This window comes from Rhea americana, unplaced genomic scaffold (genome assembly GCF_003343005.1).
Source record: "Rhea americana isolate MKP2758 unplaced genomic scaffold, rheAme1 scaffold_91, whole genome shotgun sequence".
In the NCBI taxonomy this organism is placed as follows: domain Eukaryota; kingdom Metazoa; phylum Chordata; class Aves; order Rheiformes; family Rheidae; genus Rhea; species Rhea americana.
This window is the reverse complement of record NW_028187100.1, coordinates 2,078,600-2,102,942: the sequence shown is the minus strand read 5'-3', so window position 1 is coordinate 2,102,942 and position 24,343 is coordinate 2,078,600. Positions and strand designations below refer to the sequence as shown.

General features: G+C 40.6%; 1 protein-coding gene across 1 annotated transcript; it reads right to left on the bottom strand.

Annotated features, from left to right (window-relative positions):
- Window positions 1-377: 377 nt before the first annotated feature.
- On the bottom strand, window positions 378-23,198 carry PARVG (parvin gamma). The gene is made up of 13 exons (XM_085324420.1): window positions 22,906-23,198; window positions 18,064-18,165; window positions 17,472-17,536; window positions 14,015-14,117; window positions 12,921-13,061; window positions 12,361-12,476; window positions 10,160-10,215; window positions 9,199-9,221; window positions 7,509-7,567; window positions 7,324-7,392; window positions 6,247-6,348; window positions 3,424-3,496; window positions 378-2,341 (listed from the first exon to the last, which is right to left on the bottom strand). Exons 2-13 carry the CDS (start codon window positions 18,140-18,142, stop codon window positions 2,262-2,264), a joined length of 966 nt encoding a protein of 321 aa, XP_085180546.1. The 5' UTR covers window positions 18,143-18,165; window positions 22,906-23,198; the 3' UTR covers window positions 378-2,261.
- Between the last annotated feature and the right edge of the window lie 1,145 nt (window positions 23,199-24,343).

Genomic DNA, 24,343 nt, shown 5'->3' with positions numbered 1-24,343 from the left:
AGCTCCAAACTCCTGGAATATTCTCTTTAGCTCTGTCAGTTTACATTTACTATCCAAGCCATGCCAAGTCTGTGACTATATCCCAAATGTAAATAGTGTACTTGTATATTCTATACAGATTTATGGAGTGGGTGCCTGTGTGATGGATTAGTAAAATTCTGTTGCATGCTTTAAGGAATCAAACGCCAGCTCTTTATACTGAGGCACACACTTTATCAAAGTGCTCAGAAACATTAAGCATGCTGTAAATCAGCTCATACCATGAAAAACAGATTAAAACATTTGGTTTTGGTCTCACTACATTTTTGATTCAACCACATTAGCTGTCATTGTCTSTCCCCTGTGTGTTTTCCCAAGAATGACTAGTTCACAACAGGTTTAAGCAAGCTGGTGTAAGGAAGGGAATATGGCCCTCGCTTTTATTGAATATACAGAACTAGACTTCCTTCAACAGCAACGTGCAAGACTGTGAAATCTTCAAAAGCACCACATTGACTTCTGCTAGATGGGTGGACCACAAAACTCACCACATGAGGAAAGAGGAAAGCAGGAAAGAGGAAAAGAAAATCAAACTGCATCCTTGAGTATTAGTTGCCGTTGGACCAGGGCTAGGTTAGTTCCTAGACGGAAAAGGCAATGCCACTACTGCATTGCCAGCACCACCACCAAATCCTTTCCTGGCCCCTGGTCCCCACTCCCCACAAGCAGCATCCTTGTCTTATCCACTCGGGAGTGATTTATTCGGTAACCCACTGGGAATATTACAGCAATGACAGCAGAGCTCCGCAAAGGGAGGACTAACTTCTAAGAAAGCCCAAGCAATTGTTTGAAGCCCATAAAGGAAAAAAACAAGATACCTATGGAGAGTTGTACATGAAAGAGCAAGCAGTTCTGACTTAAATCTTTTGAAAGGGCATACATAATTAATTTTTGCTAGAGAAGCAAGTTGATCTGGCAGCTCATTGGCACCACACRTTGGCTTTTCCTCTATAAAAACATAATGAGGTAATTATTGGTGCAAAAAGGATTAGGTTCATAGCAATTTTATTATTTGCATTATCATCATTTTCAAAGGCAGGACTTGAGGATGTATCACCATTGCTATCTGAGGATCCTCCCTAGGCTGCATGTCAAGAACTAGACACAACACATTCTCAACTGTAAATGTCAGACCTCACACTAGGCGTGCTTTRGTTTCTCCTTAACACACAGATGGAGGATCAGATCAGAGATCAAATGTCAGAATCACTGACTACAGGAAATTAAGTCAGTTAAGAGGAAAGCCAAAATAGTATCAAAACTTTTTTTTATTGGAACTTGAGCTTTATGCAACACAAATATGACATAATTTTAAGGTCAAAGAAGCAGATGGAGGTTTTGAAGGAGTTCTGATCTAAAACCCCAGAGAAAGACCCAGGGTGATAGTTAAYATAAATTGTGGTTTTTGCAAAAATGTGTTCAGAGGGGGGCTGCTGGGATGCTTGGGACAACTGCTGGACAAAATCAGCTAAGCRAGTCACAGGGGAGCTGAGAGTACCTGCAGCACTAGTGTGCCAAAGGAAGTGGCAGAGGTCTTTCCATGGTGGTGTAGGAGTCCCCTTCATTATCATACAGTCCCAYGTTAGCACATGGTTCTGAGTTCCCCTTCCAGATTTGAGCAGGCAAATGSTGAAATTTTTATCAAGTATTTTGGTAAGTTCAGGTTTCCTTTCAATTACACATTCATTTGCTTTCCAATCCACACAACCTTGTTTGAGAGCAGCTGGCCACCTCTGCACAAAAGCTTTTGAACTTGAGCTTCAAGTATATTTGTTATATTCGCAGAGATACCACGATGGGTCACCCATCTCTCTAATTTCCAGAGTGAATCAGAACCAGAAAAGTGCAAAGTTATAATACTAGCTTCCAAATCCCATTCCAGAGGCAAAAACACTGTAGTCTAGAATAAACACATATTAGACTTCTTTCCCATATTATAGCCTCAGAAGGAGCAAAGGATAGCTTCAGAATTACAGAATGACTTTGCTCTAGTTAAACTCATATATCCAGGAAATTCAAGCAGTATATGTGAAATTTTGCATGAAAACACACTTGTCTATACATATTAATACAGCAAGCACGAAAGACAAGTGCATGCACATACAAGCACAGGGAAAAACATACAGCTGGAAGTTCAAAAAAAATCAGACCACAACATGTCAGGAAAATAATGAAAGAAAAGAAAAGCAAGAAAAAAAGGTCCAAGTGCTTAGCCTTCCTCTTCATGTTTCTTTGGTCTTGTATTTGGAATATAAGCAATACAGAATCCGCAGTGTAGTCTTCATATCACCTTTCACAATATCTGTGGATACATAAGAAAAACCAAACCAGATGGGAATCATTAGAAATCCCTGGAATAAAAAGAGGCGCCATCTGCCAAAGACAATCTTCCACCTTTCCCCAATTATAATGCAAACTGAGACTATCTAGTCATAATAAGCAACAAAACAGGATCTACAGAGTTAGAAAATTGTTTGATTTCTCAAATGAACTTAAGAGGCTTTCACTGCACTATCTTGTTGGAAGACAGGATAGCAAGAAACAATTCTTCACCAGCAGAGAAGAGAGTAGATAATTTAATGGGCTTTACGGGTTTAGTTTTTTATGATTCTGCTCTAATTGTTGCAGGCATTATCTAATACTTTATTTTTCAGTTGCAATGTTTCCATCGTATTTTGCTGCTGTTGATTGTTTTTTTTTTCTTTCAGGTTTCAGCTTTCATGTTTTTGCTAAGCAACTGCTCTCATGTTTAATAAATGTAATGGAAGAGGTTAAGCAATGTGGAGGATTTACTATTCCTCTTACATTGCTGTAAATCACTAGAAGACAGGCTAATAATGAAACACTATTAGATGAGATCCTTAAACAGTCTAAAAAGTATATCTATTAAGTACCCTAAATGATACTAAATTAAAGCATTGCCTGAGGATTTTCCCAGTGAAATTGTACTAAATGACCTGCAGTTGTTGGCACCAATATTTCCTATATTGATCAACTCTACATTTGAGGCAGTGCAAAGGAAAAAGCACAGTTTTAACTCCTTTCACACAAACGTTAGAACTTAAAATGGAGACTCCAACTCATGCAAATTACCCTTTTCCAGTTTTAACAGAAATAGCTCTGCAAACTCCTAGTTCTATGCAATACGGCAAAAAGGCAATGACTCTTGCACGACCAACGTGCACACTGAAGTTATAACAATAGAACTTTTTCAAGCATAGAAATAAATGTTGTTCAAAAAAAAAAATATTCCATTGTTTGCTCTGAATGCAGAGCTATGGGGCAGCCATATAATGCAAAGAATCAGTGTCACATTGCAAAACCTTACCTTTGGCTGAACCAGGGTATTAGCAATTTCAGGCAAGTTTGCRTGTTGGGACTCACCTTCAGAGTTCACAGAAAAATTGAGCAGTCCTCCATCTGTCAGCAAGTCCAACGCAAGGTTCACGTTGTGAAGCTGTTGTTGAGAAAGTGAGATCAATGCAACAGAAAATGTTCTCTGCCTAATTGTTTTTAAAAGCMTTTCTCTAGGAACTGAAGATAGATATTGATTCATGTTCCTCTTTTTGGTCTTGATGGAGTGCTTATCAGAATTTCTACTAATTAGYATATAAAATCTGAGGTAGAACCCAATCTCCAATAAAATGTATCCCATGAGATAGGTAGAACAACCCATTTACTTGAAAACAGATTTCACCTGTGAGAGTCTTGTGTTAATAGATGTTTCCATTGGGAGAATAGGTTAGATTCACAACTGAATRCAGCAGATGCAAGGAATTTATTTCAACCTTTTTTTTTTAATGCCCCATATGCTGATTATATTTGAAATGAAAAAGTCCCCTAAAAGTGCAAGGAAGACATTCTTGGTATTTTGTTTAAAACCATAAAGATTGAAAATTTTCTGATCAGCAGTAATTGTGAGCTAGAAGCTTATGTTTTAAAGGATAAATACATTTATACATGATAACAGTAGTGATGATGCCTTTAATATTATTCATGAGAAATTAAACATGCCCTTATGAATCAAAGTGGGGGGCAAGTTCTGAATTTTCCTCACTTATTTTTCTCTCTTCCTTGCATAAAATCAGCATCACAGGCACATGCAGTAATCACTGTCAAAAAAAAAAAAATACTATGCTCCACTTCTTGCACCATGCAGGGGATTGTGTATTTGGCTGTAATTAGCTTCCTTATTCCTCTAAGGAAGCAATAAGACCTGCAAGGACTTCAGATTGTATCCTCTTACGGCCCTTTGGCTCCCAGTCGATTTATCCTTGGGAAGGTACATTGTAAAACGTCGGCATGCTGCTCCTTATTACCTTCCGACAACAAGCACTCGGGTCACGCGTGCATAAGCCCAGGAAAAGCTGCATGCTCTGAAGTGAAGCAATAGATTTCCATTTCACCTGGKTCTGTGTTTTATGAGTAGCAGAGCCCGACAGTTTGAATTTGAGCTTGTTTTCCGCCTCTCCCAGTTGGCAGACGGCAGAGTTTAAGCTCACATACAGACCTACACGATTTTCAGATCAGAATGAATAAATCGAATGTTTTCTTAATGAACCAGCACAGGAGAAAAGGTCATATTTTCCTCTCAGTAAATACATGAGAGTTGCAAGAATAGATAAAATGCAGATTTCAAAATAAATCTGCAGACAGAAATGCCAGTAATTACCGAAGAAGGGCAACTTATAAAAACAAGCTGTTTTGTCCAGCAGCACTTCCAGACTCAAAAGCACTGGAAAATTATTTAAKATTTACAACTTGATAGGGAGGGGGAAGTTTGAGGTATTTGGGGTCTGGGCCTGATCTAGTATAAGTTCAGTCTTGTGAAGCACAAGGGCCCTCCCAGACCTGACCTCCAGACCGCCCACTGTGCCTTCCATATTTCATGATTATTTGCTTTGTCTCAGAATATATACTTTAATATACACGTGAGCATCCAAGACTAATCTTTCAGTATCCCTACTCTCAGCACAGTTTCCTCTCCTTGTGATTCACCAAGTAGCAGCTTCGAACTACAGGCTTTCAGCTTGACTGCCAGTTGCTACACCACACTGATCTCAACGGTACGCGCAGTTGTCACCACTTCCAGAACAGGAACGACATCTTTTAAATCACAGCAAAGGTTACGTCTTCATACTTTACTGTACCAATTAACGTCTAAAATGACAGGGAGTCAAAATACACAGGGGAACTGAAAGGCGTATTTTACGTGGAGATGAAAGTTGAGCTACAGGAGTTCAATATTTTTAGTTAGATTGTCATTCTGCTTTTTATCTCGTAACGAACATCCTAGAAGATGCAAGCAGTAAATAGCACTTTGGCAAAGTGTTCAATAGCAACTGCGGTATTTGAAAGTAACTCTGCTGAAATGAAGTTACTGGCACGTACAGTGTTGTTAGGTTCTGATTCATGCCCGAAATGCAGGGGTATCTACTTCCCTGAAAGGGATCTGCAAGGCTTAAACAGGGCTGACCCAAGAACAGAAAGGTTATCGACATAATTTTAAGCCAAAATTTTTCACTGATTTCTCTAAAAAAGTTGGCTTGAAATATTAAAAAGTTATTTCTCATTCAGTAGACCAGAGCAAACAWTTTTGAAAGCCAGGTGGAAGAGGAGGAAGGGAAGAATAACCAGAAGACATGCTCTGATTTATTTGATTTGACTCTTTAAAATATATTTCCCAGTTTTGAATAATTTTACTTTAAAAATCCCAATTTTCCTAACATTTTTAGYAGTCATTAATTTACGGCAGTGAGTTTTTTGACAAAATTTAAACCKCGGGCTCAGACAATTGGTCTTCGAAACATTTTAATGAGAAGCTTCACCTAAGTATTTTTTGTTTAATCAATAAGGGACCTCAGAATTTTCATTACAAATAAATATTGCCCCAGGAGATTAACTGCCGTGAGATGTGGCATCAGAAGAAAGTCACTTTTGTGAGGGGAYCCTGGAATGCAAATCGTGCTGGGGAGAGGCTCCTTTTTGTGTCGGGTCTCAAGCAAAAAGGATTTGACATAGCTCTCGAAAGGTGCGAGATAAGTGACTAAAACCCAGGACAAGCAGCTCTGCAATAGTACTCTGCATGCATTTGACTTCATATACGGGTACAGCAAGCCACACAGAGCTCTTCGCTGACATACAGGTGCGTATAAACAGAGGCACCGTTTGAAGCCTCAGGCCCTAAGTAATTAAATAATAACCTACCATCTCTGTGGTGTTGGCTGGAGTCAGGAAGAAATCCCTTAAATTCAGGAAGTAACCCTCCAGTTGTCCGATCAACAGGAGTAAGATGACTCCATCTGCAAACTAGAATGATGATCCCGATATTATTTATTAAATTGGCCTTTAGTAAATCACTCGAGAGAAATGCYATTCTAGTCAAAAAGGAAATGAAATGGCACACCGGCAATTAGACATGTTAAAAATTCAATTTCTTGCACCTCTTACACAGTAAACTTCACGCTTAGTTACATAAGCCACCTTAGTAGCAAWGTGAAATTATAAAAGGCTAACAATTAAAACAAGCTATTCCGGATGCGATGAGAATTCAGGCAATCACGTATGTAATTATAAATAAATCAATCAATCTGCCTAGTGCCAGAGATTTATGACAAAACACATTTGAAACYTCCTTTCTCATGGCCATCCGTCAGGAGGACCCAGCAGAGCCCTGGAGCTGTGCGCTGCCCCCGCGCTCCCCGGTGGCCCACGGGAACCGTCACCGCGTGGCAATTCTGAGTGCCCGAAGCGAAGGGGCACGCGTGGGCTGGGGAAGCAGGGGAGGGAGAAGCCCCACAGGATGTCCCGGGGCTCCTCGGCCCTCCAGCACACAWCTCGCTCGGGGCTGAGCTGCTGAGGGCCTCCAAGGTCAGCAGCATGGGAAAGGCACGGGAGGAGGCACGTTTACTCCCCTTTTTGCTGGGGACTGGGGAGGAAATGCCGAGGCCCCTTATGAGCACGTCATCAACCAGCTCAGCTTTCCGTTGAATAGCCCCAACGTACTTGTTTCCCCCAAAAAGGAAACGCAGTCCACAGGAGCTAGAGGTTCTTCAAATTACTCCCTGTAGCACTACAAGAAGCGCAGAGTATTCAATGTAAAGCTATATTTTTCCATTGCTTATCTTATTAGCTTCAGAGGCTGAAGCCTGTGATTTTAACCTGAAGCTAGAAATAATTGTTGTGTTGCCAAGTTTGGAATTACTACAACAAGAATCCTAATAAAGAGAAGAAACACTCCAATAGCTGACAAAACATGTTAACACACAGCTCTGAGCAGGCTACCTGAGATTCGATGTCTTTCACATTTAATCCTAATTTTCCAACGTGCTGGTTGACAAACTGCAGAAATACCTAAAGAAAATAAATGTGGAGGAGAAGAGAGAAGAAATGAGGATTTTTTTTTCCAGGGAAGTCATGAATTATATTTTACCTTACAAATTTCAATGTCTATTTAAAAATTAAATTACCTGTTTTACTGCATCCAGTCTATCTGGAGCATGGCTGAATAATTCATCAAAGGCATCATCTGTTAYAATGAAACAACATTAATTGGCATTATTTGAGATAACTGCCATATCAGAGGTTTGAAGTAGCTCGAGAAGGAGAAGGGCGTTCACATCTTATAAACAAKGAAGAAAAAGAGCTATTGGAAGAGGGGGGAAATTCTGCTTTAATATTTAACAGAGAGCAGGGGTTCAGGCTCCACTTTAGTCCAACTTCCACAGAGAAAACAATTTTCTCCAGCCAGCTCCCAAATTTTTGCCTGCAGAGGGTCTCCAGCTTGTGCTACCACTAGCCCAAGCAACGGGTAAGTTTGGCAAGTTTTACAGTTCCTCCCTTTTAAGTCGTGTTTTTTAACCTTGAAAGATTTTTGAAGATTTCCAAGGAAATGAGGTGCATGAAATTCTTTGTGAACTCCCACCCTCACCTCCAGTTTCAGCCGGCGCAGTCTGCATCTCCCCAGAGCGCCCCGTCCCCAAGACTGCTCTGGTGGCAGCACAAGGCAAGCATGTGAAACACCTTTAAAATCCAAGGCATCCAGCAGCATAATTGTTAGACTTTCCTGAGGTTTTTTCCTTTCACCCTGCTACAGGGTTGCTGCAGCATCGTTAGAAAATCAGTGAATCAATCAAACAAATCGCTGGAGTGACAGCCTGAAGGCTGCAAGGTTCTCGCAAACTCGAGAGCCCTCTTCTGGAGCCACACTTGGAGATGTGGCTGTGCTTTTTCTTTGGTAAGTGAGCAGCGTTAAAAACAGATGGAGACAGCATTTTGAAGAGTGGAGTTCTGATTTCTGGTTCTGGAGTCTCCTTCTCTGGAGATATTCAAAACCCACCTGAATGCAACCCTGTCTAACATGACCTTGCTTGAGCAGGGAGGTTGGACTAGATGATCTCCAGAGRTCCCTTCCAATCTTACTGGTTCTATGATTTCTCTCCCCAGCAGAATCAGACCACTGGAGAAAATACCCACTYACACTTTTGCCACTAACTTCCTGGATGCCACTCAGGGAAGTAAGCGCTAAACATGTATTAAATGAAACATTTTACACCTCTGCAAAGGATGGGAATGCTAACATAAAGGACACAGTAGAGAATTAAAATGCTTCTGTTGATTCGCTGCAGATAAAACATGCCCCTTGCAGGAAGGACCAGCTCAGAGTGTGCAAACCAAAAGCCTTGTGCTGAACCTTAAGCAGTGCACAGAGCTTCCTGCAGGCTCATCTCATCTCGCACACTTAGGAAGCATTTCCTAAGGGCAAAATCAGGGGAGGATGTTTGTTTTACTGAGCTGCTGTCTATAATCAAGTACTCAGAAATTTCAAAATCTTATTTTGCAAACTACAGAAAGGAAAGGAAACTACACTAAAACTAGTACCAATTTGAAGCACAATTCTCAGGCCATTATGTTCACAAATAGTTCCACCGAAGTGAGAGAGATCAATTTTTGTGTTTTTTTTTCCCAAAACTATATTGTCTTGATATGAATAGTCATTAACAGAAGACACTTGGAAGAAAAACCCTAAGAGAAACCCATGAAACTGCTAGCTCTAGTAGTAGGAATGTACTGATTTTTATTGCAAGGGAAATGAAACAAAATTTGGTGCATAATAAAGCATAGTAGAGAAGCACTGAATTTGGCAATATGAGTACTTACTTGACTGGTCTTCTAAATTTTCTCTAAAAAGTACAATAAAAAGAAAGAGTTAGGGAAAAACACTTTAGTAGAACTAATTCTATTCATTAGTAAAGCTTGTGTGTGCCATCAGGCATCTTATGAAGTAGGAGATACATTACAAAGTGTCATTAACTTTATGTCAGAACAACTCTCCAACAGTCATTTTCAAGTATACCTGTATAGGTACTTGGAAGTACATTAAGATTTTAATTGGCACACAGACTAATAAACATTTATTTTATAAGCATAATTTGCAATATCCTCTTTCGGTAACCTCATGATATTTAAAGATGTTCTGTATATAAAAGATGATAGTAGGAAAACCTATTTCTAGTTCTTGGAAAGATGTTCACATTCTGTGTATAAATGGTATCCTACTATTCAACTCATTTAACAATCACAGCACCTCACAAACTCAGCAAGCGCAAAGCTTAGTTCAAYAGTAAAATACAGAAAAACTGCTTCCTTTTTCTTAATTTAATAACACAATAGCAATGAACTGTTAGTAGATTTAAACCACTGTGGCTATATAAAATTTCTAGTTTATTTCTGGACATGTAAACGTACAATACTGGATTTTTATTACTATATTTGTTAGGTTTTACTACTACCAGTAAAATCTAATGAGGATTGATTAGTGCCTTTGCTTCAGGCACTAATTCCATGGCAGCAACAAACATCAAGCCTCAGAAATGCTCACAGACAGTCTTTTAGAGAAATTTAAATAAAGAGTAAACCAGAAAGGTATTAGCCCATAATACTTAATTTGAGGCAAGGGAACAAAAAAAAAAAAAAAAGAAGAAACCCCCAGAACAGTTCATATGCGTATTGTAATTTTCATTGCTTTCATGCGCCCAGCTTTCTTTTAAGGGGAAACCCCCCACACACAACATTTCCTTTCTGATTCACAGTGTAAAAGCCAACATACATCCCCTCTTACTTGGCATCTGTGATACATTCCACCATAGTTTCTGTCTTTAATCCTCTGGAGGTGTTCTGTTAAAAAGACAACAAATATTTTCATTTTTGTTTCAAAAAAAAAAATCTGAAAGCAATAAGGAGACGCTCATGACCTGTTTGGTGTCATAAGCACTTACCAGAGGGCATTTACTCAAGAACTCTAGTGAAATTAGTGCAGGCACTTTAAGAGGTTACTATTCTCTTCTGTTCTTCTCACTCTTCTCCCAGAAATCACCCATTTCCCCATGAGAGGGAGCAAAGGAAAACACAGGAAGTCCCTCAGCTGGTGATGTCTGGGGCTGGCACCTCAGCTCAGACAGCTGATGTCTGCGCTAAGCTGGTCCGGGTGAGCTTGAACTCACAGTGATCTCCTCGTGCAGCTCCCTGTGTTAAGGAACCTTTAATTTTACAGCTCTGGAGGTGGTCGCCTCTGCCATATAAGGACCTCACTACTCAGCCTGCCACCCACCAAATGAATTCCTTCACAGGGACCTTAGCTTTGGAGGCTTGCTTAGATACAGAATGGCAAGTCTTCCTGTTGCTGAAGCTACCTGGGATCTTTGCTTATGTCCTTGCACCTTTTCTCCTCAGCTCTAATCATTTACATAGACCTTCGTATTCCGCATACCATCAAAACACATCTTCAATTACTGCAAGAGAGCAACTACCCAACTGACAGCCAGAAGCAGCAGGAGAAAATCAGCATCCCTGCACATCCTGCTGCTTTAGTCAGGCACCTGACCAGTATCTTTTCCACAGGGAAGTATTTGATGCTCGCCGCTCTCCCTCTGCAGGCAGTGAAACCCCTTCTCTTCTGAGTCAAGTCTTTTGAGTCAATACATTGCCATCAGGACTGCTGCCTGCCTGCTTGCTGTGAGCTCTCCCACGATCTGTGCTGCAATGCAAGCACATCCAGCACTTCAGGGCAAAGGTAGGACCTCACTCCTGGCAAGCATCACAGGAAGGCTGGCCCTTCTCCTGTCTCTTCTGGGCCTCTTCCACATTTTCTCTTTCCTGCCCTCAAACACTTTTGCAGTTTTTCTGCCCCTCTTCTGAACCCTTGACATTATGGGTTTCCCTCACTTTTAACCTAAAGATTTCTTYTCTCCCTCAAGAGCATCAATTTCTCTTGAGATTTTGCTCACTACCATAATCCCAGAGCATCGCCCATATTATCTCAACTGCCATTTGTCTTCAGAGTTAGTATCATTTTCCAAGGCTGTACTTTCATAAATGATCCCTTCTGATTTTGGAGTGGCTGAGGTATCCACAAGTAAGGAACTACCTGGCAGGCTGCTTTACTAACAGTCTGAATTTTTAACTAAGCAGTCTTGCACTACATGAGCTTTAGACTCCAATCAGAAATCAGAGAGGCTACTCACATGCTTAAGTGCTAGGCTGCAATGAGTGCCAAGGCTACCTTGGCAGAATCGAGTCCCAGAAGAGACTCTTCCTCCAGGACATTTTTAATCCTCTCCAAGTGAAGTATGTAGCTTAAGCACATGCACCATCTCAGCCCCATTTGRTGTTCCAAAGAGGGAAGAGCACTAGCTAATGGCATATGGACTATGGGCACATGGACTATGTCAAAAGTTTTGTTAAACTTGTGACAAAATTGTGGGAAATATGATGTTCTTCTGAAGTCMCAGAGACACAGAATCAGGTGTGAGTTTCCAGCATCGATTTCAAGAAACAGGAGACAAAAAGAAAGTATGCAGATCTTAGCTTGTAGAGAAAAATACCAAAATATGACCTCAGATAGCAAAAACTCCCTTCCTCTAAGGAGATAAATACTTAGTATTAAACAAATACCATGATTTAAGAGTGTAGGTTTCTATTTTAAAATACTTGTAGATGGTAACAGCAGAATTTGTTTCTTTTTTTCTTCGTTCACAAAGATCTATACCTGTTTTCAATTTGGACCATTTCTTTCGCATCAAKGAGAAGAGAGAGAATAGTATTTCTGCCCTTTTGAAGATATAGCATCTGAACTGAGCCCAAAGTAATAGTTCAGAGCAGCAAACAACTTAGAAATTAAAAGACATAGTTCACAGAAAGCAAAAAAAAAAAAAAAAAAATCTTTTTTTACAGCTGTACACACACTTCTCCCTAGTTCTAAGCAAATTAAGTCCTGTGAAAGGTCTCTGTGATCCATAGTAACAAATATAAAACCATAATTACCTCAATAGTGATTGTTTCCACTTGAACATTTGGAGGAATAGCCAAATTCGGTTGRAAGTGTTTTGCTATTGCAACCAGAAGATGCAACGTGCTCAGCAGGTCTTTTGTCAAGATAGCTATTCCATATAAAGAAAGAAAATAATTTTTAGCATGCAAAGCAAGTTAAATCTCACTGTAATATCCTAAAYTCTCCCTGTGCAAAGGATCTCAAAGTCATGGAAGGCCATATCACAGGTGGGGCATCAGATTGGGGGTTATACGATATCACAAATAAGCAATACCATCACTTAATTTAACATCTGGTGAGATATACACAAGGATGCTGAGGGCCATAAGTGATCCATAACTTGAAGAGCAGTCCACATACTTTGAGAATGAGGCTTGCATGACCCGATGTTTGTCAGATATTCCTGTCCGACTYGTAGTTCAACTAGTAATTGAAATGTTATTTAAGTCCTGTTGTAGCACCCTTAGCCCCAAAACATCCTTTGCCTCATAGCAGACTTATAGTAGAGGACCCCAGGATGGATAATTCCCTCCCATTTCTCTTTTGCACCTACATTCAACACTCCATTTCAGCTGATTTTCTTCCAGCTGCAAACACTTAGCCACCGCCTCCAGAATCACAGAGAGCTTCTGTCGCTGTTTTTTTTCTGTTAATGCAATCTTGTCAACATCGAGCTTGAGAGATCCTAGGTTTTCTTCAACAGAGAGTCCATATGAAAAAGTATGTATTTTACCGCCACGGGAAAATAAAGGGAAAACAAAAACATAAAATCACAGCAAAGYGCACGAAGTCTTGCTTTAAATGCCTGGTACCAGTTAATAACTTCCAAAGCACAGACCCACATCCTGCAGCTGCATACGCCTTGTTAAATTTCTGCGCTCTCCAAAAGCCTCAGTAAAATGAGTGAGGCTCTGCAAAAAGGGTCCAACTCGAGTCACTGCTCACAGCGTCGTTCCCCGACCCCAGCGCTCCGCTTTCCTCGTTCTTCTGGTGGAAACTACAGGAACGCAGTGAGTGGACCTTCCCTGCCGATCACCGCACAAAGGTCACATCAGCTCACATGAACAGAAGAAATCCCAGATCACTGCTGGGCAACTAACTGAGGAAAGTAAGCCAACTCTACCCATACTACAGTCCTCAGCTTTGGTTAAAAAGAGATACAGTTTGAAAATGCATCCCTGAGGAGAGTGAAAAGGGAAAAACAGCAAAGCAGAGATAGGAGAGAGGGAGAGATAGAAATCAACCAAAAAAAAAGCTRTTTTTCAGCTGTCACATATTCATATTGACCCCTTGAAATAAAGACAGCCTCTTAGACTTTCATCAGCTCTGGTCCCAACCCAGTGTTTAGGCCTAAAACTTTTTTTTTTTAACAAAAAACACAGAACTAACAAATTTCAGTGCTGATTCCATCCCATGTTGCTGGTAACATCACAAGAAGAAAATGTAACTATATAAAAAGAACAGAAGATCAGCAGGCATTTGTTGAGAATAGTAACCATAAATTGTTCGTAGTGCACTTCTGTTTTTCCATTAAAGAGAAGTAAGATTCCAGCAGTTCTACTACTATTCCARTTCATGCTGTTTATCCTTTGATCCAAAAGTTCCTGCTTGATTTTCTTGGGAGCTAAATTCAAAAAAGCAGCTTACCCAAAAGATGATGAAGTACCAGCCCATCAAACAAATCCTCCTCCAGACTTTTGACTACTATGTGTTCCTGTTTCAGAGTTGTGTTAATCCAGTCAATCAAAAACTGTAGAGGAAAATAAAGCAGTTGACAACTATATTGTTGTTGTTTAAAACCATATTCAGCACTGTATCGCGTTACTCCTTAGTCCTGTTATCTCACATCTGGTTTTGTTCTCATTCTCCATTTCCTTTGGGCTTTCCATTTTTTTTTCTTTTTAAAGGAAATGCAAAGTAAGTATCAGTTCTCCCCAACATCATTAGGCTTGCTGGCCAATTCTGTAAGGGGTGTAGACATCTCAGAAGTTATATGCCTGTGCATTTTGTAAAAATAGATACACAGGTAGAGCAGACCCTATTCCTGCTTCTGTCAGGAAACAGGCTGCAGAGTGCACCTCCCGCCCCCAGCCTTTACTAGACATCAGAGAATACACACACACACACATTTGAGACAAAAGTTCATAAACAAAGAGGCTTCACTTGTTCTGCTGTTTATTACGATCAYGAATATAAGTAGCACTCTTGCCTTTTCTCTCCTATTTTTGTTTTCTCGCTGTAATTTTGTACTATCCTCTCTCTAAATTAGGAGAGGAGGGACTCCATTTTTCCTCCCCACCTTCTTATGTGGCATTCCTTTCATTGCTCTTTCTACTCTTTTTCCTACTTGTGCAAAAGGAAACTGCTTAGGAAGCCAAGGGCTGGCTGAGAAGGACTCGTGCTCCCAGCTACGTTCTTTTTTCTCTGCAGCCAGACCCTTGTGCACTGCACTTCTACACACGAGTCCAAAAGAATCCAGAAGCATTTCCCCAAGCATGYGCTTTGCCTACATATGCTAATATAACGGGAAAAAAGACCAGAACTAATATTCCAATACAGCATGATTCTGTCATTGAGTAGAAATGCTTGGAAGCACATCTGCTGTGCATCGCCAGACTTGCTGCTACCAACAGCAGCTATCAGAGGAAGAGTTGTGGCGAGGGAGTTATCCGAGGAAAATGCCTCCCCCCGACGCGGTCCCTCAAGCTGTACCAGTGATTGCTTCATCCCTCTTTGCCGTCTCTCACAATGCGAGCTGATGAAAGGGGGTTAGCATYCAGCCACCGCTACCAGGCTACCACTACTAACCACGCTGCAGCTGCGAGACCCTGCAGCGAAGGGTGAYGATCAAACCGTTTGCTGAGCACTGATGATCGGCTGCACGAAGCTCACGGACTGAAGCAGAACCAAAAAGCACTAGCCCCAGCTGGYTGTTAGCAAGAACCTCCAGAAAGAGGAGTTATTATTGCTGGTATTGCTATTATTACTGCTACAGGTGAGTGGCTGGAGTTCTTTTTGTGGATTATACCCTTCCCACTTAGAGGGAAAGATTCACAGCAGATCCCTGCAGGTCAGCCAAAGGTAACAAAAATATTAAAAAACAGCCCATAAGAAAAAGCATCTCCGGGATGCTTGAAACTGCACAAGAACCACGAATGCCTTGTTCTGGCACCTCCTTGAACTGAGAAGCTGTCAAAGTGTTTGAAACATATACTTCCTCAACCAAAAAGGAACCTGCACTTTTCTGGAGCAAAAAGCTGTGCCCCTCCGCTGCTGCTTACTGTYCTGGTTCTGATAACGCTCTGGATTTACAAGGGAGAGACTCATACCACCAAAGTAAYGGTACGGTCAAATGCAATGCAGTGCTAAGTGCAATTTATGAGATTGTTTGCTGCCTCTGCTCTCAACAGTGATGATCACAGCCTGCCGACCAGACAACTCTGTTTCGGACTCCACTCCAAAAGAGCAGACAATTGTATCTAAAAATGAGTAGGTAGGGATAGGAGAAAGAATATGCAAAAAAGACGTTTTCCACTAGCTTCTAAATTTAACCACCCTGTCTTTTACCTGCAGTTTGATATTAATAACAACTACAGTGAGCGACCTGGCAGTTCACATTTCCTAGTTCCCAAAAGCCATCTCAAGATGAAAATCCACTGGAACACAGTATCTTTCTGAAACGACTTTCTTTGCTCCCCTTATTCTTCCCTTGAAGATAACTCAATGCCCCCCCCCCAATCATTATCTCTTCTCTAAAGGAGTCGTGAGCTCTTTAGATCAAGATGACGACCTGTGGCACTGACAGGCGCACAGGAGATTCCCTCTTTTGGGGCTCAAATCCCACCTCCCCATCTTCCACAGAAAAGAAGTTAGATGGTAAAAACTATTATTTCAAGTGACTGTGACAGGAAAYGGATTAAACACTGAAGCTCACAGAAATCTTCATAAACTAAAGAAATCTCTTCATTCTTGGCACTCTGAGAAAAACATATTCAGTGTCTCTGTAGACAATATAATTGCATTTCGCAGTACTACCTTTCAAGATTCTCTCTTTGTATAAAAATATTGTGAGCGCCTGACAAAAACTAAATCTTCTTGATTGAGTGTGCATGAAGGTTTGAGAAAACATAATAAATATACAGATTTATGGCTTTATGAATACAATATATACACATATTAGTGCATAACCTAAGCTCATWTTCTTGATATTTATAACAATTTTAGTATCTCATAATGCAAGAAGTGCTGGTCTCAAAAGAGAGAGGTCATTTTCTTGCAGGAAATTTCAGTATGCTAACTTTCCTCTGGGCTGTGACATTAGAAAAATATGGTGATTGAATGCACAGGGGATATTTTCAAAATTACTTGTAAATAAAGCAGTCTCCTTTGAAACAGGTTTCATCCTTCACAGTTACTTCAAGCAAACAATATACCATACARTGATTTTGCAAGCTTTTTCTCCTGAGTTCCAGTGGTGACTTGCAGACCCCTCATCCCTTCTGTCTCTGCTTTATATTACCCWGGTTGGGAGGCATCACAGCTTTCCCTAAGCCAGCTGCCACTGACAACCAGTAGACACAAGGTAGAAGACAGAACAGAAAACTGTTGCAAATCAGCATGGAGGCARTCTGAAAACTTGCTATCATGGGATCAAGACAGTAAACTTGCATGTGTCAGAAGAGCAGCCTTTAGTAACAGTAATGTGGATTTGTTTTCAAACCACAGCCATTCTCTTTGCTATTGCATTACAGTTCCAACGAACCAGCAACGGGGCACTTCTGGCACACATCATCCACATGTCCCGAGTTAGGAGAGAGATTATGTAAGAAAAAAAGSAGCTTTACACACACCAGTGACCACTTCTGTGCAATGTCAGCACTTGAAGGTTGATCCAGTACGGCCCCAGCTATTCTGGTACTTGTGCTTAAGCAAAAGCTCTTGTCTGTTCGTGTGTAGCCCAAGTGCCAAAACCAGACYCAGTCTATGTCCTTAGAGAGTGTGGGACTGGGCCAGAGAGGCTAGTAGTTTAYATGGCTGAGCACTACCACAAGAGGTTAAAACAACCTGGGGTGAGACTTAAATAATATAGTAAAAGAAGTGGTACCAGTTTTAATTCTTCCAATTTGGAATTATTGCGAGAGGTGGGTTTTATGAGTTTCCTCTTCTCTCCTACGAAAGGAAGTAAACAAAATTCATTACAACTATCAGATACGAGCAATGTAGGTTTTCTATAAAATCTGCTATCAATTTAATATTAGCCAGTATCTCTAAGCTCCATATGTAGAAACACTGTCAGTTTTAATTTTAACAGATTTCCTCTGAGGGAGAAAATGGCATATCAGAGTATTATAACTACAATCAGAAATTATATTTCAATGGAATTCAAATCAATAACATCCAAAGGTCAATTCTGGAAAAAAAGAACCAAATTTGGGCAGATCCTTGTATATGAAGTTTAAGTTTCAGGTAAGGGATCAGCTAGAACTTCTGTTACTGCCTCATGATTTGCCTCTAGAGAATCAGAGGCAAAATTACACACTAGGAGTTCACTTGTAGCTGATTAAACGCTGGGAGCACTGCTGGGGAAAAAAAAAAAAAAAAAAAAAGAATACAATTAATTTGTACTGCAAATTTTCTGCTTAGTTCTTTAGGTCATTCCTCTGACCTTTTTCTGTCCTGGTTCATAAAGTACATACCTTGAGCAATGTCATTTTCAACTTCAAATTGATTAAGTGCAGCCTGCTGTGTAAACACATTTAGAAAGTCTGGATCCATTGTCTTTTTTCACTCCTGGTTAACTATTAAAAAAAATATATATGGGAGGGAGAGAACAAGATACATTAGCAAAAGTATGTTAAGATCAAAATGAGTGCCCAGAAGAAAATGCACAAACAGAAAGTTTTTTTTTTTTAAAGTTACTACTGCATGATTTGTGGATGACTTATTTTTAAAAAATCTGAAAATTTAAAAAGGAGTTTCCTTTTCTGCTGTTAATCACTAAAACATGGGGACACTGCAGTACTATGGAATGCCTTCATTCCACCCCATTTTGTTTCATCTAAATTAGAGTAGCAAAATCTTATTTCAACTGAAATCAAAAAGCTTTCCTCTTCTAGGTATCAATGAGTATCTATTATAAAAATGACCAGTACTTAACAACTATTAAATCAAGTCTGCAGTAGTTAAATTACTGAGAAAAGTTACTGAATAGAAGCAGTATCTTTTATTAGAYCAGCTGGCAGAATTGTAGGGAGAAAAAAAAAGARAAGACCTGCTTCTGGGTACACAAGTCTGCCTGGATATGAATTAGGAAGGATGTTAATCCTTCCCAAGGATTTTTATTTTAAATACAGATTGCAGAACTACTTTCCTTCCCAATACAGATGTCCTCAAATTAAAACACAATGGCAATACACAACAAATAAGTCAAAATACTTTTTCGAACACAGAACTATGGGCGAGGTTTTCCAGAATGGCTAGGAGTCACGCGGCAGTGCCGAAAAGGCAGAGAAAAAGAATGGAGTAGTCGAACCAGGGTGGACAGAGTCCATAATCATTCACACACACTGTCCTACCAAACGTGGAACAGAGGTTCAGCTCTTACCTATCAGAAAAGAGCTATGAGCCTGGCAATGACCTCTCTCACTCTTCTAGAAGCCTTGAACCAAATCCCAATGCAATGGGAGACCAGTCTGATTTTTTAACCGCATGCATGCGAAACAGTGTCATTCTGCCTATACAGACAACACAGAAGATAGAGGTAGGCTCTATAGACAGCTTGAGTGGTAGAAAATGTTAAATTTTAAGTGCTTGCCTTTGCAATCTGAATGTTCTTGTTAAGATTGTTTGGTCAAGACCACAAGACTGAGAAAACTACAACAGTTTAGCTTGGCAAAGACTAAAAGTTAATAAAATATTCAGGATATCAGAATCTGAGTGGTCTCTTTTGCAATTTGTACTACAATGCAAAAATCAGGGTGGCTCTTCACTAATCCAAAGGTAAGTAAATTTAAGTGCAGGTAATCAGAGTTATATACTGTACATGTAAATGATTGCCTACAGAGGTGAAATGACCTACAGAACGATCACGACCCCAAGTCACGGACAATCTCAGCAGCATGTGGTTTGTGTCATCGTCGCATCTATRCAAATCCACCTAAGAGACCTCAACTTCCCCGGCAATCTTACAATTTTGAAAAAACACAGCAGAGCAGGCAGTAATATGATCAGAAACACTTTTTACGTACTTCTGGCTCATCAAATTCCAGCTGTGGCTGGAAGCAGGGTACACTGTGAGATGGATCACTGCTCTGCTCCTCAACTGGGATTGCTATGGTCTACAGAAGGAAAATGCTCTGCCCTCTCTAACATTCAGTGCTGCAGGGCCACTATGGGACAAGTCAGGCTAATTGCTTTTTTTCTTTTTTATCCGAAAGTGAGATGCCAGACGTTAGAGGTTCACACAGGATAGGACTYATACTGTTGACTTGAGATGCCTGGATTAGGAGCCTTGTCTCCCACGGCTTCCCAGTGAACACGGATCTCTAAGGAGTAATCTAGAGTATTTAAATGAGGGTCTTGCTCTGGCCTGTGTTTTTTAAGTTACCTCCTTTACTCTGCTACTGAAAAGAGAGTCGAGGYTGCTAGTGCAAGTACTTGAAGTGAGATGCTGTGAATACCCTGCCCTGTAAGCATATTGGAGCAACAAATCTGATGCAAATGTTAATGCACACCATCCAGAGAAGATCTAYGAAGCAATATTTCTTTCTTTGATAGCTTTAGGCTCTGAACAGCATGGTGCCACTGTGTAGACTCTCTCTTCCATATTTTTTAAAGGCTCCAGTCAAAGTGCATTATGAACATGTGTTGTATTTTAACACAGACTTTGCCAAGCCAAACACACTTAGAAAGAGAATACTGGTAGAAAATAGCAATTAAATGTTTTTGCCTGTTCAGTCTTGCAAAAACACATTAGATACAAAAGTCTCAGGAAACCATTAGAGGGAGGGGGCATGAGAGAATTTGTTTCATTATGGTGGCTGCAAAACTGAATGCTGTCTCTAAAAAAGTAGCTTACAAAGTAAAATAATGAAGAAAAATTTGAGTCATTTAGTGCCTGAGGAGCAACTGAACTATCTGGGATAAGACTGTCCAGATAAAATGAACCAAGAGGGGAAAGGTAATTAATACAGAACAACCTCAGTACAACTTCCTTCTAAATCAGGTTCATGACAGCCGTTATTGCCTTGGAAAGTCCCAGTCATTACTTTTTTGTAACAGTCTACTGTAAACCACAACTTACACTAACCCAGCTTTGCTGCAGTACTCAATTATCTCTTACTCTTCCATTTAGTAGTTATGCATCAAAATAACATACTCTGTCTGCAATATCTTTGGTCTCTGTTTGGCCAAGGAATCCAAACATCCAAAGCGGCTCTTTAAAATTTGCAAAACTGTAGAAAAGGGCCTGAAATTAAGTATTTGCAATAGCATAAGTTAACCTACTCCAAGACCTCAGTCCTGTGTGGCCTACTCACAAAATGTCGATTTTGCCTAGTAACCAGTCCCTCGCAGCACCTAAAAGCAGGTAGTTAGGAAAAAACATTGAGCAAGCACATACACATACATTCCTAAAACACTTTTACGAGCTTCAACAGCCTGCAGCTCACACTTTCGAAATCAAAGCTAGAGTCTTTGCAATTAGCAATGGATTTACTTCCCATGAACTTCCTGGTTGCCCCTTGAACACGTCATCTCTCACCCTTCAGCAGTAAGGAGCTGAAGAGCTTGACTACACCTGCATGAAGACCCATCTCTTTCTCTTGGTCTGACCCCRTCAGCTGCCTACAGCCATGGTGCTCCCCAGCACTCCCAGGGCCAGAGAGAATCACTGAGTCAAGCCCTTCACCTCACTACGAGTTACTAGATAATAGTAACRTTTTCTGCATTTCTGTCATACACCCTCATCAGTCATCTCTTCTCCTGGCTGAAGAAACAAGGGARCAGCACATGGAAACCATTTCAAACCTTTCATCAATCTTCCTTTCCCAAACTTTCTCCAGTGCAACTATATACTTTTTGAACTACCAGGACSCAGAGCTGCATGGATTTAGAGAGGTGCACTGTAATGTTTTCAGGTTTGTTGTGCATCTCTTTCCCAGTRATCCCTAACACTGCCTTTTGATCACTGCTGAGCTCAGAGCTGACACTTGCATGGAGCTATCTATTATAATCCCAAGAGTTTATTCCTGAATAGCAACAGTCAGCTCACAGACCATCATTTATCTGTAGAGCTGGGATTGTTTTTGCTCCATCTGTTTCACTTTGTATTTATCTACACTGATTTCCAACAGCCATTTCAGAGCCCAAGACCTGCAGTTCCTTAGCACGTAACAGATTCATTCCTTATTACTAATAATTAGCACTCTAGAGTAGTCCCTCTTGTGTCAARTTTCATTTCTGTGAGGCCTGATCCTAGACAGCAGCCTTTCAAAGAATACCAAAAAGCAGAAATGACAGCAAACAGAACACGACTGCCTTTGGCCTCCTTTAGCTTAGCTGTTTGCTGAGGAGCAGGAAGGGATGGAAGGTGTGCATCTCACACACGAGTTTGCTGAACTCTGCAGCCCATCTTTCCAATTTGCTATTCACGACTGTTACTAACATGCTATTTTCTCTGGCCTTCATCCTCTTGCATGTATTATTTATCAGTACTTGGAGGAGAGTTTTATGAGACAACAGCTTGAATACTGATTGCAGTGGGATTTCATGCTGGAATTCTTAAACAACATTGAGGTTTACTTATTGCCTCTTCAAATGATACGGCATAATTTGGTATTTTATTTTCTGTTATGGACACAATGACACAAATGTACAGGTTTGTTTGTTTTCAAGTGAATAGCTGTTGTATTTCTCCTAGATCACCTGCTGAGGTGGCCAACGAGTGAATTTTTGCTAGGCCGAGAGCTGGACTTGCACAATGTTGCAATGAACAATTACTGATAAAACAATTAATTCTCCAAGACAGAGCAGCTCCCTYTTCCTCTCTGAGCCCTCACAGTCAGGCTCCAGACATCTCTGCTAGAACACATTCACATGCTAACAGCGGTCTCTGACCTATAAATCAACTGTAGGATATACACAAGGCACTTGCTTTTTCAGCCGATGTTACCAAGTTGCTTCAACTGCTTTATTTCCTGTTTGAAAAGACAAAAGCCCTGCTCCACATTAGCTCAAACACATTGCCTAAGAAGAGTTTGCTAAATAGATCGTGCTGAGGCGGGAACAAAAACSAAATGGGGAAAGTCAGTTAATGCTGCTGCCTTCAGCACACCAGAATTAAAAAACAAATGAAAAAGAACGAGAACATGAATGTGCCCAGTTTAAAACTTGGTTTTAYTTCCTTCTTGAGCACGATACATTAAGTCTAGCGAGCCATTTTTGCTCATTAGCCTCAGAAGAGGTGTTGTTCTACCAAAAACAATCCATGTGGATGTAGTTTTACATTATTTAAAAAAAAATCCCTTTCCCAAACTTACTGCTCTCTCCTTTAGTAATTCTCCGGAAGCTCTTCCAAGATCTTTTCCCAGCAAGCGATACGCAGTTTATCAGAGGATGAGGCTGACACTGAGGCTTGAGCAGTTTTGTGYCGAAGCTGCAGTCTCCCATGCAGGGCAGCTCGAGGCGCATAGAAAAATGCAAGAGGGAAGTTGCACYGCGCAGCACTGGCTGCCCTTAAAAACGAAACCACAGTGGTATCCGGAACTCAATTGTCTATGTGCTCGGTCCCTGCCGGAGACAAAAATAAACAGAAACACAAATGGAGGAAACATACGTCCCTGCAACTCCTTGAAATAACAAAAAGTATTGGGAAGATACGATCATTCTTCCATAGTACTGCACGGCATGACAGCTTGCTAGTGCACATCCTTGGGGCAACTCACAGTGCTCATTTTTTTGCATCTAATAATAAAAAAAAACTAATAAATGATGTCATCATGCTACACTATACCTTGTACTCATGATCCTTTAGTGCTGATCTGCATTATAAAATGCTCTTTTCTTCCTAGCTGGTAGAAGGAGCAGCTTACACGTAGCAAGCCACAGACGGCACCTGTTCACTAGGCAGTGCTGCYGCTCTGCCTTGTCTTCTCCATCACTTGTTCAAGAGGGAAGCTTGATGCTTCCATCAAGTAGCAGTTGCAGTTGTTAGCTCTTTCTGAAATGAAAAGCAACTCTGCAGCCCTCTGTGAAATCCCAGAATGAGACGGCAAACAGCTACACTAATTACACTGGTCTGCTTTAATGCTATTAAGGGACCCATTCCTGTGTCCAGCTCCATAGGCTAGACACGACTGCATGGAAATGAGCTAAATTGGATAAACAAAAGTAGGCTGAAGACAGATTTCCAGCTGCCACGAACTATTAGCAACTGAGAACTTAACCTAAAATCCTGGATCTAGGGATCAAAGGGCAATGACATGGCATCAGGTTAGAGAAGTTCAATTAACTTCTTACCTCTGTAGGAGCACATGCTGCAGCCTAGGAATGCAGAGAAGAAAAACAAAAGGAAGGTATATACAGAGATGCTGTTGGGACCTTTAGACAAATCCAGTTCCATATCAGCAGGTAGAAGGAACAAAGAATTAAAAGGTGGGRAATTGATTTGTAACTCTCCCCTACTTGCACTGGGAGCTCAGGTAACTTCTTCTTTGAAAGTCTTGTTCAATTACAGTTCCGCAATACTAAAAGAACGACAGTCCAAAATACGTGTGGGATAAACATTCGTCTTCCTTCAAGGAGTGATGCTGTCACCAGTGCATAAAGCATCCAGTCTTCTGTATTCTGTCTTTTGTACCAGCATTACTAAMTTGTATCAGAATTGCATTTGATTTTATCCCCATCTCACCCTCGAGCCAGACTCTTCCCCTACGCTCCTGAAGCACACCTCATGCATGCRCAGCCTCACACACCTGG